The sequence below is a fragment of the Lonchura striata genome, chromosome 3 (genome assembly GCF_050655825.1).
Source record: "Lonchura striata isolate lonStrDom1 chromosome 3, ASM5065582v1, whole genome shotgun sequence".
In the NCBI taxonomy this organism is placed as follows: domain Eukaryota; kingdom Metazoa; phylum Chordata; class Aves; order Passeriformes; family Estrildidae; genus Lonchura; species Lonchura striata.
Window position 1 is genome coordinate 113,857,873 of NC_140705.1, and position 12,916 is coordinate 113,870,788.

Here is a 12,916-nt window from a genome sequence, read left to right on the forward strand (position 1 = left end):
TAAATACTGTAATAGAGAGAAGTGCTTGCTTCAAAAATTGTGGGTTTTTTCAAACCTTAGCAAGTGAACACTGTATTTTTATAAACAGCATTTTTTGCAGTTGTTTTTAGTTCAACTCACTCTTTTTCCTGTCTTACTAAAATATCTAGCTACTGAAGAAAGAAAGCCAGCTGAATTCCTTATTGTTGAAGGACAAAAATATGCAACAGTTGGGTAAGATGCTCTCTTTTCTTTTAGCACTGGGTTAGTTGGCAAGAACTTTATAGTAGAACTGTGATGAATGTCAACAGCTTTAGCAATCTTATTTAAATTAAAAATGCCTCTCCTTTCACAGACTAGTTTCCCTTTGGTTTCAAACACTTACAAAACACTCCAAGCTCTTTGCTACATTAAGATGCCATTGTTCCTTTGAGTGGCTAGGTTCTACTGTAAGGTCTCCTCAGAGCCTTCTTCTCTCCAGGCTGGACAGCACCAAAATACCTGAGTCCACTACTGAATGGCTGCTTATCTTATTCAGAATAAGATATGGGCTATCTCAGAAGCTGCACATGCTATTTCCAGTATCCTGGCTGATTTGAATTGGAAAGTGTTTTTTTTTAAAGCTGGTTATATCAGAGACATTTTAAAATGTATCATACTCACTTACTTCTTTCATTTAAAAGCATGCTGTGTTTCCAGAGACTGTGAGGCTTAAGTATTAATTATGCATGAGAGTGTTTTTGGAGAGGGAGTAAAAGATCTCACTCCCCAGAGTTCTAACATCAATTTGCACCAAACTTAAAAGGTGTGATGTACAGGATGTCTTAGACTAGCTGTCATTTTATGAGTTGCTTCATGATGATGTGTCATTGTTCAGTTGGAAACAGATTCTGATGGCTGAGAACTTCTGTGCCAGGCAGATGATATCACTGCTGAAGAGCATTTCAGGTCGAGTAGGAGCATTGCTCTAAAGGATAAAATTTGCTTAATCTATGATGTGTTTGATAATATACCTCTGCTCACTTAAACCTTGTTATATTTAGCTCTGTGAAGCAAGTGAGAGCTTCACAGTGCAAATATTTGTTTCATTCCTACACACTTCTGCATCCAGTTTCATTGCATCTAATCATATAAAATGGATTCATCACAAATGCCTCATGTTCACAAAACATTTTCCAGGTGTTTATTTTCAGTTGACCTGTCATCATCTTTTTGCACTCTACTGCCTTAAAGAAGAAAGAGTTTTAACTTTTTGAAATGTTAAAATATCTACTCTGAACATTTGATCTTGTGTCAGTTTTCCTGCCTTCTTTGTATTTGAATTCTAAGGAGCATGCTTGCTCTATGTGGAGCCTTCTTAATTCCATCCAGTAGCTCCCAAATTCTCCAGTGCCTGCTGACTTCAGGAGAAATTGCAGGTGTTGAGCATCTTTGAATATTTGGTGCTGTTTCTTCACAGCTGCCTTCTCTGTTACTCCTTAGCATTTATTATGTATTTTTCAGAGATTTTCTTTCATATAAAATGCTTCTTCCACACACCACCCTGTGGAATGGGTATTGGTTGTAACTATCTCTATATCTCTAAATCTCCTTTTATGTTTCACTTCTGCTCCACATCAGTTAGTGGGTTTATTCAGTGCTGTGATCTCCAGCATTGGGTAGCTTTCTATCAACATGACTGGCCTGTGTTTGATTTTTCAGCTTCTTTTGTGCACTGAGATGCCATATTTGGCTGTTTCCTCTCTTTCAGGACAGTATTGCTGCTAATAAGAATAATCCTGGAGTACTGCCAGTGTGTGGATAACATTCCTTCCATCACCACTGACATGCTGACCCGCCTGTCGGATTTACTCAAGGTATGGCTCCAAATGTGCCCAGGGCCAGGCAGGGTGCAGAGAACATGTCTTCCTCTCAATAATAGTATTTCTGTGATTTCATATAAATTGTAAAAACTGCCTAGAATCATTGGGATTGCCACTGTGCCATAAGGAAAGCTTTCAAGCCAAAGGCATTAAAAATGCAATTTGTTGTGGGAATTAACTCTGGCTGTTCACCTGGAATATTGGAAATCCTATCTAGTAGTATTTGACAGAGCTGCCTGTCCTTCAGGCTGGGTGTGGGATTAATGCTGCTGAAAAAAAAAGCAATTTGATTCCAGATGCCACAAAAATATATATCTGTATTGAGGAAGGAAACAAGTTTTTACAAATTAGTAGAGATATAGTCAGTAGAAGCATGAAAAATAGTATGGGATGAAGGTTCTGTTGTAAAATGTAAAGGTGATGAAACACCAGGACCTCTTGGTCATTTATTTCTCACTGGAGAAGAGGAAAGCTGGTAAAGCCCAGACACTGCAAGGTAATATAAATAATCAGTAATAAAAGGAGCACATTAATGCCCCTTAAAGCCATCATATATATATATATATATACATACACACACATTCATATATGTGTCTATACAGGCTGCAAAACCTAGCAGCTAATTTATGTCAAGGTTTTCACTTGTATCTTTGCCCACAAGGGTCATATCAGGTATTTGAGTTCTAAATATGAGCATAATCAATGGAAGATAAACAGATTCAATCTCCAACAGGATATTTTACATAAAGTGGGGGGCAGGGGAGGAGAAACTCTAGGAGATGGACCTTTAAATATTTGTCCTATTGGTTGTTGAATAACCAGATGCAGGAAGAATGCTCCCTGCAGTTGTCATTCAGATTCATCCACAAATTTTCCCTTTTAAAAGCACTATCCAGGGCAAATCAGTCTGTTTGAGTCTGCCTCTATTCAAGTCTCCTTCTCCAGCTGGTGCTTCCCTCAGGAATTGCAGCACCTTTTCACAGGTAGAATAGGAGCAGATGTGTCAAACTTGGCCAGATTTGCATATCTGTGTTACTTCCTTCACCTTATCACATTCTTGCACTGTCATTTGTGGTTTATTTCTTGGTATTCAAGTATCATGTGCAGTTTAATTGCTGTATTTTTAATCTGTCAGCAAGGTGTCATTAATTGAAGAGATGTCAAGAATAGCTAGAAAAAAGGAAAGCTTGTTTATTAAACTTTGAACAAAATAGAGCCACTCCAGGTGTCCTGGCACTGTACGTTTTGTTTGACAGCTGTCAGAGCCAGGAAACTTTGAGAGTAGCAAGAGCTAGACTTGTGGTAATGGAAAATGGAAAGCATTCCCAGGTAATGAAATTCCAGGCAGTTCTGAGCTGGGGCTGCAGCCTCAGTGAAATGACACCTGTGTATAGGAGAAATCATGGAATTCTTTAGATTAGAAAAGACCTCTAAGATCAGTCAAGTCCAGTCGTTTACCCAACACTGCCAAGGCCACCACTAAACCACGTCCCCAGGGCCACATCTCCAGGGCAGGCTGTTCCAGTGTCTGACAACCCTTTCAGTGAAGGGATTATCCCAAATATCCAAACCCTGGCGCAGCTTGAGCTGTTTCCTGTTACCCTGTTGCTTGTGGAAGTAGAGACTGAGCCCTACCTGGCTGCACCCTCCTGTCAGGGAGTTGTAGGGAGCCAAAAGGTCCCCCTGAGCCTCCTTTTCTCCAGGCTGAGCACCCCTGGCTCCCTCAGCTGCTGACTTGTGCTCCAGATCCTCCTCTGGGTTCTCCAGCAGCTCAGTGCTGTGGGAGGCACACGTGGCTGTGATTCCTGGGGTTGTTCAGGTGCTGCAGACAAGAGAGGAGTGGAGGAATGCTTTCCTCCCAGCAGGCACAAGGAGGAGGTGTTGCTCTGTTCCAGGCTCCCTCCCTCTCTCTCTGCACCAGGCCAGCTGGGAATTGTCACTGCCACAAAAGGCAGGGGACAGAAGGTGTGGCCAGCACCCTGCACAGACCAAGCTTTTGGTGGTTTGTCTCACAGTTAACACTAAATACCTCACAGGAGCTTAGGCTGTGGGAGATGCGTGCAGGGAAAATCTCCCAAAAATTCCAGGAAAAACATGTAAGATTTGAGGAAAAAGCCTTTTAAAAATTCTTGGAGAAATCCCTGGAAAAATCCCTCCAAAATTCTGGGATAAATCCAGGAATAGCATACAATATTTGAGCGAAAATCTTTTTTAAAAATCCAGGAAAAGTCCCCAAAAATTCCAGGATAAACCCCCAAAATCTTCACCAAAAAAAAAATCTCCTGAATTTTGGCTCAGTGATTGTACTTTGAAGTCTACACCTGCATTTTGTGACTGACACGAGGCAACAGCAAGAAAATGATTTCCACTTTTTACACAAGGAGAGTTGAAATTTTGGGTTTGTTGGTGTGTTACTGTGAAGAAAGTCCTGTGAAAGCACAATCATGCCTCTGCCTCAAAAATATTTTTGTGAGGGCAGTTCTCTATGTTGCAGGCACAAGCTGCAGGGCAGCCTTGTCACAATTTCTCCTGCATCTTCAGGTGTATGAGAAAGGGGCAGGTCTCTCTAAGTTTTGCCTCATCAGACAGATCTGTTCAAATATGAGCCCTTGGATTTCTGCTCTACATCCAGTGCAGGAGCTGGGGACAACAGCAGTGGCTTTTCTCCTGCATCACCCAGGTCCAGTCTGGAATGTCTGGTGTCTCAAGCTGGGTGAGGAAGCAGAATTCCAGTGTAAGACAGAACCTGCTGATAGCAACTCTCTTACTGTCCAGAGGCTTTGTTGGCCTATGTGCTTGTAATGATAACTTCTTCTCTCTTGGAAGAAAAGAAAAGATTTCTCTTAGGAAAGACTAAGCATGTTGTCCACTATACCTGGAATTTTGACAGGATTGGCTTTTCATCTTCTGTGCATCACTTGTTAAATCCAGTATTTCATAGTGTTACAAACATAGATTCAGTCACCTCAGCAGGAGGGAGTTTCAGTGCCTTCAAGTTTCCTTTAACATCAGCAAGAGCCTGAGCAGAAACCTTTTGTCTTGATGTTTTCCACTCTACTATTACATGGCTACTCTACTGAGGAAAACTAGTGAAATTCTGGAGCTGGCCTTCATAATGACTTATTTAATCTTGCAAAATTCTATTGATGGTGTTTCTAAACTGTGGGTTTATGTAGATGGTAAAGAGTCAACATACATTTTCACTGTCCTTCTTTTTCTCACAGTATTTCAACTCTAGAAGTTGCCAATTAGTGCTTGGAGCTGGTGCATTACAAGTTGTTGGCTTGAAAACAATCACTACAAAAAACCTAGGTATGGATTTCTGTACTTAAAATGTCAAAGCTTGTTCCCCTGCCTGTTAAAAAACCTAAGTGTGTTATGATAAGCCCTAAATATTCATTATAAGCTGCGTTTGAGTTGTGAGGCTGTGCGTAACACAGAGGGTGGTAAGTTACTTGCCTGGAGTGTAGTTTTAAACTTTCTCCTGAAATTAAGAGCCTTTGACTGATGGACTGAAGCAGGCATTTAAACTTAGAGTTCCCCCATTTCAGGGTGAGAAAATTGTCAGATTACCAGTCTGCATTTCCCTTCTGGGAAATGAGAGAGCCTGATGAGAACAGGTTGAGAGGCTGTGGGCCACAGCTGTTTTTTGCTGCAGAATGTCAGCCCAGTGTGGTGACCACACTGGCACCACTGGGGGTCCTGCTCCTGGCTCAGGCCCTGTTGGAGTTGGGAGAAGCCTGTTTCTTGGGATCCTGTTGGCACTGCAGCAGGAGCAGGTTCGGGGCAGGTCAGGGTGTTCTGTACACCACTGCAGCAGAAGCACTGCTGCCTTGAGAATGTGGTTGCTGAGGTTAAGAAGCTGATGAGTCAGGTGTTTAGAGATCTCTCCGATGTCTGCCTGTGCTCAGGGCTCAAAATGTCGAGTAAACACTCAAAGAGCCTCTTGTAAAATCAGTCCCTTGTCCCATCTTACCAAAGCTAGGTGTGAGCAGCCAGGTACCAGTCTGGCATCTTCTGGGGTGGGGGTTCCCAGGGAAAGAAACATGTACCTCCGTGCTTTTAGAACAGGCAAAAGCCCACCCTGTGAAATTGTGTCAGAGGTGACACGGTCCATACAGAAATTACTCTTCCTGTGTAATAACTCCATTATTTCTCCTCCTGGATTCACAGCCCTTTCTTCACGTTGCCTCCAGCTCATCGTACACTACATTCCCATTATCAGGGCTCATTTTGAAGCTCGGCTGCAGCCAAAGCAGTTCAGCATGCTCAGGCATTTTGACCACATCACAAAGGTAATTCTTCTGGCATTTCCTGAAACACACAGTTCTGCTTTTCAACTGTACTCTGAAGAACATGAATGCCACTAGAAAATGAAACCTGCTTTCTTCCCTTACAGGATTATCACGACCACATAGCTGAAATTTCAGCAAAGCTCGTTGCCATAATGGATAGCTTATTTGACAAACTATTATCCAAGGTAATGATTTATGGAAATAATTATACACGCTCTAAATTGCAACTGGAGGTCTCATGTATACAGTCTGGATGTTTCAAATGGAGTCTTAAACTTTCCTAACCAGAACTTGTTTGAACTTCTTTTAACTATATAGAAGGAAAGCTCTGTGCTGTTCTCATGAACGTGTCTTGTGTTCACATTTGCCACCTGGGTGTCAGTCACCTTCACTCCTGGGAAAATGAAATGTTTCATTGGCTGCTTCAGCGGGAGCAGCAGTGCTGTGGCTGGCACAGATGCTCAAGTGTTCAGGAGCTGAAGTGCTCTCCTACCACTGACAGCCCTTGTCAGCAGCCAGGCTCAGCAGATCCCGTTTCCTGCTCTTCCCAGCGGCGAGGGCAGCATTTCCAGCAGCTGAGGAAACAGCAGGAAAGTGCTGAGGAGGAAGAGCTTTGGAGGGGAAGAACCAGCCCATCTGTTGGGCTGCAGGCCTGGGACTGGAGGTGTGTGCTCAGCAGTTCCTGCCCTGGAGCAGCAGTACTACTCCTGGTGTGTTTTGGTGTTTAAACAGTGCTACAGAATGGTCTTGGATCTACTCTGCCTCACCTCAGGGCAGAGCACGCTGAGACACCTCCTTGACTCACAGTTACATAAAGTACATGACCTTTTAAAGCTTAGTGTTGTGCTTTGGAGGAAAAAAAAGGTGTTTCATGACAGGGGTGAATTAATTTTTTAGTGGCCAATTTTGTTGCTTGGCCTGGGCCTACATCTTCCTTCAAGGAGCTCATGGGAACACGGGCTGGGGACAAGCTGATGAGAGCTGTAGTGGAGCAGTTGCAACAGGCAGCATTCCTGCCTCCCTTGCTGTTGCTGTTATTTCATTGTTACTTTATGTTGTGCTTTTTCATTTCATCTGTTTCTTTGGTCTGTCAAGTAGTGCTACCTAAACCTAGGGTGGGAAACAAAAAAAGGCATTTAAATTGGGATTTCCCAACCTACTGTGTTTACTTTTTTTTTTTAAATGTGTTTATGCTCTTCCCTAAAGACCCAAATGGTCTGCTGGTTTTTGGGGGTTTTGTCCCACATAAAAGTAGCTGTCTTTGGCAGGGAAATACAACAGGAATAGTGTTACTGAACAGTGGAAATAATTAATTCAGCAAATAGTAAAGGCTCGTTTGTTACCGGAATGGAAAAAGTCCAGTGCAAGTTCTGAGCTCCTCTTGGAACTTGCTGTCTTGTGACTGTTTGGACAGAAGAGCAGTGAGGTTCTTTTTGATCCCATGTGGTTTTAAAAGCTGTGGACCTCAGCTTCAGATAAAAATGGCCAGGAGATCTCGGGGTTCTTCCCGGGGCTGTTGCTTTTCCCCATGACAGTGAAGAATTAGGTGTGGCTGTTATCATGCAAGAGCCACTGCTGCAGCCTGCCAGTTCTCTCTGGTTTAACAATGTGCTGGGAAAGTGAAACAATTTCTTGCTTAACTTCCTTGTCTTGAGGTATGCTTATCCCTCAGGCTGGGTGGTTGTTCCTGGAACAGAAAGCATTATTTTTCTCCTACCTCATCTGTCAGAATTAGGTCTTGGTTTAGATTTTCTGTAAATACTTTCTCAAAGCTCTTGTGCTCAGACAAGCTTTGTTCTCTTTTACAATTCAGGCCTGGATAAAAACAGGCATCTCCTCCAATCTGTTTGCAAATGATGTAGTTACAATGATTCAGTTCTTTCCTGAGCTGTGCAACTCTGCTCCCTGGGGAAGTGTCACCGTCCCAAAGGTGGCCTGCCAATCTGTCACCCAGGCCCCTCCACCTGCAACTGCAGAGCTGGCTTCACTCTGCCTGGGACAGGTTTCCCGTGTTCCTGAAATCCTGTTCAGATCTTCCCTATCCAGAGTGGGCACATGAGAATTTTGTTCCCTTTGTAGCAAATCTCTTGGCACCTTGTGTTTTCCAATGTCTTGTTTCTTGGATTTCAGGCACTGGGAGAAGGGACTTTTTTTTACTTCGCTTTCCAAAGTATTAGTGCAATATTCTTGTGGGATCGTGATGTGATGTGGTTGGGCATTTGTTTTTTTATGGCAGATAAATGAGATTTCAGGAGTTTCCATTTCTTTATGGTTTCTTCCCCTTGATGCTTCAGAAATTTGGATATATATGATCCTAGACAAGCAGTTTTCTCTGGGGAAGTACACAAGGGGCACATTTCTCAGAGGCAGAAGTGCTTGTCTGTTGTTGGCTCGTACCAGTCTGAAGGAGAGGGCCAGCTCACTGCCACAGGACCTGCATCTGCAGTTCCTGGCTGGATCAGATCAGGCCCAGACAGCCTTTTAATTTGTGGTGTGCTAAATGGATCTTGATTCCTGATGTTATTAGCAAAGCAGAGCCCCAGGTGGCTGTTGGGAGCTCTCCTACATAAACCATTTTAAAGTGGCAGAAAGGAGTTAACTGGTTGTGTGTTTATTTCCAGTATGAAGTGAAAGCCCCTGTTCCTTCAGCATGCTTCAGGAATATCTGCAAGCAAATGGCAAAGATGCATGAAGCTATATATGATCTCCTTCCTGAGGAGCAAACTCAGGTGAATGTTATTTTTGAGCTTCATCTCACAGCTTGCTTGCAAATGCACATGGCCTTGGGAACAAGAGAGACTTTATCTGGGGAGAGGGGAATTCTTTTTTGAGTCATGGTGAAACCCACACGGTAAAGGGCTTGGCAGCAGTCACATGGACAGCTTGGGCTGAGCTGAAGGAAGTATTCCAGTGTGTAGGGAGAGCGATGAGGCACACAAAAAGAATGGATTTCAGGATTTTGAGCTGCTTTTTAATGTCTAGAGATGGCAATCCAGGAATTAGTGCTTAAATGCTGTGCAAATGGCAACACTTCAGGGCTGCTTGAGTGCAGCCCTCTGAGAGGATTATTCTATAACACTGCTCAGAATCAGTGGCTTCCAGAAGTCCCTAAATGTACTGCACACCCAAATTGCAGCAGATGTGCTTTTGCAGGATTTTGCTGCAGTCATTGCTGCTGCAGAGTTGTAAACCTTAAGTACAGGAAGGACTGATCCAGTCATTGAATACAAGTTGTATTTCTCTTTCACATTCAATTAAATGGTCCCTTCTAGCACAGGAAAGAGATTTGTTATCTTCTAGGCTTAGTACAAGTTGCTAGACACTTCAGACAGCAGAGGAGGAAGGTTCATGTTCCAAAGAACAAGTCCTCTGCGTGGCACACACCTGAGCAGTCAGGGTGTCCTGGGTGGTGCAGGCTGTGCGTGGCCAGAGGGTGAGACCCCAGCACTGGCACGAGGAGGAACCGTGACGTGAGTTACAGAAACAAAACTGAAAGTCAGTGACTGAGGGTGTTGGCAATGTTTTGCCTCTGGAGGCAGAGATGTGAGCATGGGCACAGTTCCTTACTCTGCTGAGATGTGAGCATGGGCACAGTTCCTTACTCTGCTGCTGTGGTCTCTTCCAGATGTTGTTTTTACGAATTAATGCAAGCTACAAACTCCACCTGAAGAGGCAGCTGGCCCACCTCAATGTGGTCAATGATGGAGGACCTCTGAACGGGTGAGCTGGGGCTCTTCTCTTCTTTCACTGTTCAAATAAGCAGGCACTGGGAGGGTGTCTTCTGCAACAAGTCAGGATTCCAGAATCACAGCTCCATGTCTCAGTATATCCCATTTGGAGCTTGCTTACAGTAAAGGACATGACTTGTGCCATTCCACAGTAAGTAGCAGTGCAATCCACTTGGTAACAGCCTGGGAGCTGGACGCTGTCTGACTGGAAAGCTGCTGGTAGGTGTCCTCAGCTCATGGATTGCCTTCTCTCCATTTGTGTGACAGCAGCAGCCACAGTTTAATTAGCAGGAATTGTGTGATTCCTGAAACAGCTTTGAAACGTGGATGGTGACTCATGGTGCTGGCAAAGTAAAAATAGGAGAAAGTAGCATTTCATCTGTGCAGTGGGCAGCTCTGTAGGAATGGTTTTTAGAGCAGAACTAGATCTGAAACAGAGATTATGCTCACAGAGCTTTTCCCCTTCCCTGCCACAGCCCACTCCATCCCCAAACAGGTCAGTGGTCCCTGTCCTGAGAGAGGGTGCCTGGCTGTGCCTGCTGTGCTCACCTCACAGGAAAAGCCTCTTGCAGGCTGAATTCTGTTGTCAGATGGGTTGTCCTCTGAAACAGTGGAGTTTTTAATTGTTCCTGATGACCTGGGGGCAGGGATGTGTTTGCAGTGTAGCAAGGGTGAATGAAACTCATGGGCCAACCCACGTGCCAGAAAAGATTGTCTTAGGCTGCAGAAGTCCGAGAAGGAAGTTGATAATGCCTCAAGTGTTACTGGACTGAAAGTTTTGTTCCTTACCAGTTTATTGTTGCTTCTCCTGCTTGTGTGCATTCCTCCTTGTACTTTATGCAAGAGTTTATCTGAACTGGCTCTCTGTACCTGTGCTGAGTTCACAAGGTGGCATTCCATTGCCTTATAAAGGTGTTTGTAACCACGCTCTTGGAGTATCCCTGCAGCCCCCCTGAAGTGAGAGCCCCTGGGTGAGCTGGGGTGTCTTTCCCTGGGATTTCCAGTCCCAAACACGGCGCTGTGCTCTCTTCATGCTGTGCTGTTGGTTTTGTTCTGTCCTTGTGGCTGCGTGGCCTGGAGCCCTTTTGGTTAGAAGAGTTGAGGCAGGTTCCTGGTGACCTGCTGGGGGTCAGGAGGTCTCAGCTGGCCCAGGACTGTCTAGTGGCAGCAGCTTTGTACTTCAGGCACATCTCTTAGGGAGCTGGGGCTGTTTGAGAAGGGGAACATCAAACCCTGGATGGCACTTGCTGTTGTTCCAGCAGTCTTCCCTCACCAGGTTTTTAACATGGTTTTCTGTAATAATAGTGAAAAATCCAGGCCTGTGAATCCTGGTTAACTCTTGTGCTATGTAAATGCAGCTTCTGTTCCTACATCTTGCTAGCAAGAAGCATCATGATCCCTGGCATGTTTCAACAGTATCTGAGGAATTTTAATTCTGTATAAACTGTTACAAACAATACAGCTGTTGTGCTGTTCAGTTGTCACTTGTCTTTTACATTAATCCTAGAATCATTACGCTCTAGAATACAGAAGTTAATGTTGCAATAATTAATATTATTAGTTGGAATAGAATTGGGGGTTTAAGTCTAGATAAGCCTGGGATTACAGCAAGAGAATAGAAGTTTTAGATGCCTAATTCCTACTGTTTTCTAAACTCATGGTTTGATCTCCCTTCCCTAGAACTAGTTTTACCCCCAGCAGTAATCCTGTTATGGATGATCGCTGCTGTAAAATAAACCACATCCATAGCATTGAGTTTTGAACTGATACTTAAAATATGTAATCCAGGCATAGGATGTGAACATGTGTTGTAGCAATGGTGTGCCAAAGCCCTGGACAAACCCTGTCTGCTTGTCCAGGCACTCCAGCTGGATGTGGTGGGGTCACATTCTGATCCTGTTGTGTGTTTCACTGCAGGCTGGTAACCTCAGATGTGGCTTTTTACACTGGAAACCTTCAAGCTCTGAAAGGCCTTAACAACTTAGATCTAAACATGGCTGAAATCTGGGAGCAGAAGAGGTGATAACCCATGGGGAGCAGTCACTTGGCTCTGACCACAGACTGACTTTCTTCAAGCAGCGACGACAGCGAGGGGACACTGAGCCCAGAGCCCAGCCAGGGCAGGACTGAGCCGGGGAGCTCAGACTCAGAGGAGCTGCAGGGAGAGATCCTTCAGTGTCCTTCAGCAAGAAACAAGTGATCAGCTGTCTGTGCAATGTTTTTTCATTCTCTCTGGAAACAGACTCAGGTTTCTTTGGACCAAATCCAAAAGAACACATAGCTGTAACACAGCTGTAGTTGTCTAGAATGCTCTGTATATCTTTATATTAAAAAGATGCTTTGCATTTCTTCTAGTGCAATGAAATCCACATGGTGTCCCACCTTATTTAATGATGGTACAATATAAAAATCTTGCAGTTGGAACTCTGTAGAAAATGTTTTTCTCTATGAAACTATGCTGTTCTAAAATTTATTTTTTTACAGAACTTTATATAAATAAATGTCTTTTGATTGCTCGCATATAGGATCCAGCTTTGTTAGGGAGCAGTCTTGTTCCAGGGGATTTCTCAGGACCTAAAATCTGAAGACAAGGTGATTTTCTAAGCAGTGACAGGGTAGCAGTGGGGCTCCTGGGGGAACTGGAAGGTGGGAAAAGGGCTGGTGTAAGGATGGCCACCTCCAGCTGCCCATGGCCTCTGCAAGGGGAGGGACAGCGACACCAAGAACGGGGCAGGAAGAATTTTAAAGTTTTTAGGCTGCTTATAAAAGGCTGCACTGTGCAGGAGAGTGCAGCTGCAATCCATGTGTTCTGGAGCTTTTATCCTACCTTTAGCAGACTGGAGGCTGCCAGTACTCAGTCCAAGTGCCTGCGTTTCTCACCTCACCTCTGTACCTGAGCCCGGCCGAGTGCCTGACCCTGAGGTGGTCATGTCTGATGGGGTGGTCCCTGCTGCAGTGTGTGTGTGCCTGTGGTGCCCCCAGCCAGGCCTGCTGACCTGGGAGCACAACACGTGTCATTCGTTGTCAGTCAAAATAAAGCTCTAAAATCACA

General features: G+C 44.2%; 1 protein-coding gene across 4 annotated transcripts in view; it reads left to right on the top strand.

The window, feature by feature from the left end:
- Window positions 1-12,916, top strand: part of VPS54 (VPS54 subunit of GARP complex) — a 45,552-nt gene extending 32,636 nt beyond the window's left edge. For all 4 annotated transcript variants that reach the window (XM_021555839.3, XM_085576142.1, XM_085576143.1 and 1 more), the window contains 8 exons: window positions 150-213; window positions 1,730-1,835; window positions 5,066-5,153; window positions 6,015-6,136; window positions 6,241-6,321; window positions 8,758-8,865; window positions 9,762-9,856; window positions 11,782-12,916. In XM_021555839.3, the coding sequence (XP_021411514.2) occupies window positions 150-213; window positions 1,730-1,835; window positions 5,066-5,153; window positions 6,015-6,136; window positions 6,241-6,321; window positions 8,758-8,865; window positions 9,762-9,856; window positions 11,782-11,887 (770 nt within the window). In that variant the 3' untranslated portion in view covers window positions 11,888-12,916. The remainder of the gene's footprint in view (window positions 1-149; window positions 214-1,729; window positions 1,836-5,065; window positions 5,154-6,014; window positions 6,137-6,240; window positions 6,322-8,757; window positions 8,866-9,761; window positions 9,857-11,781) is intronic.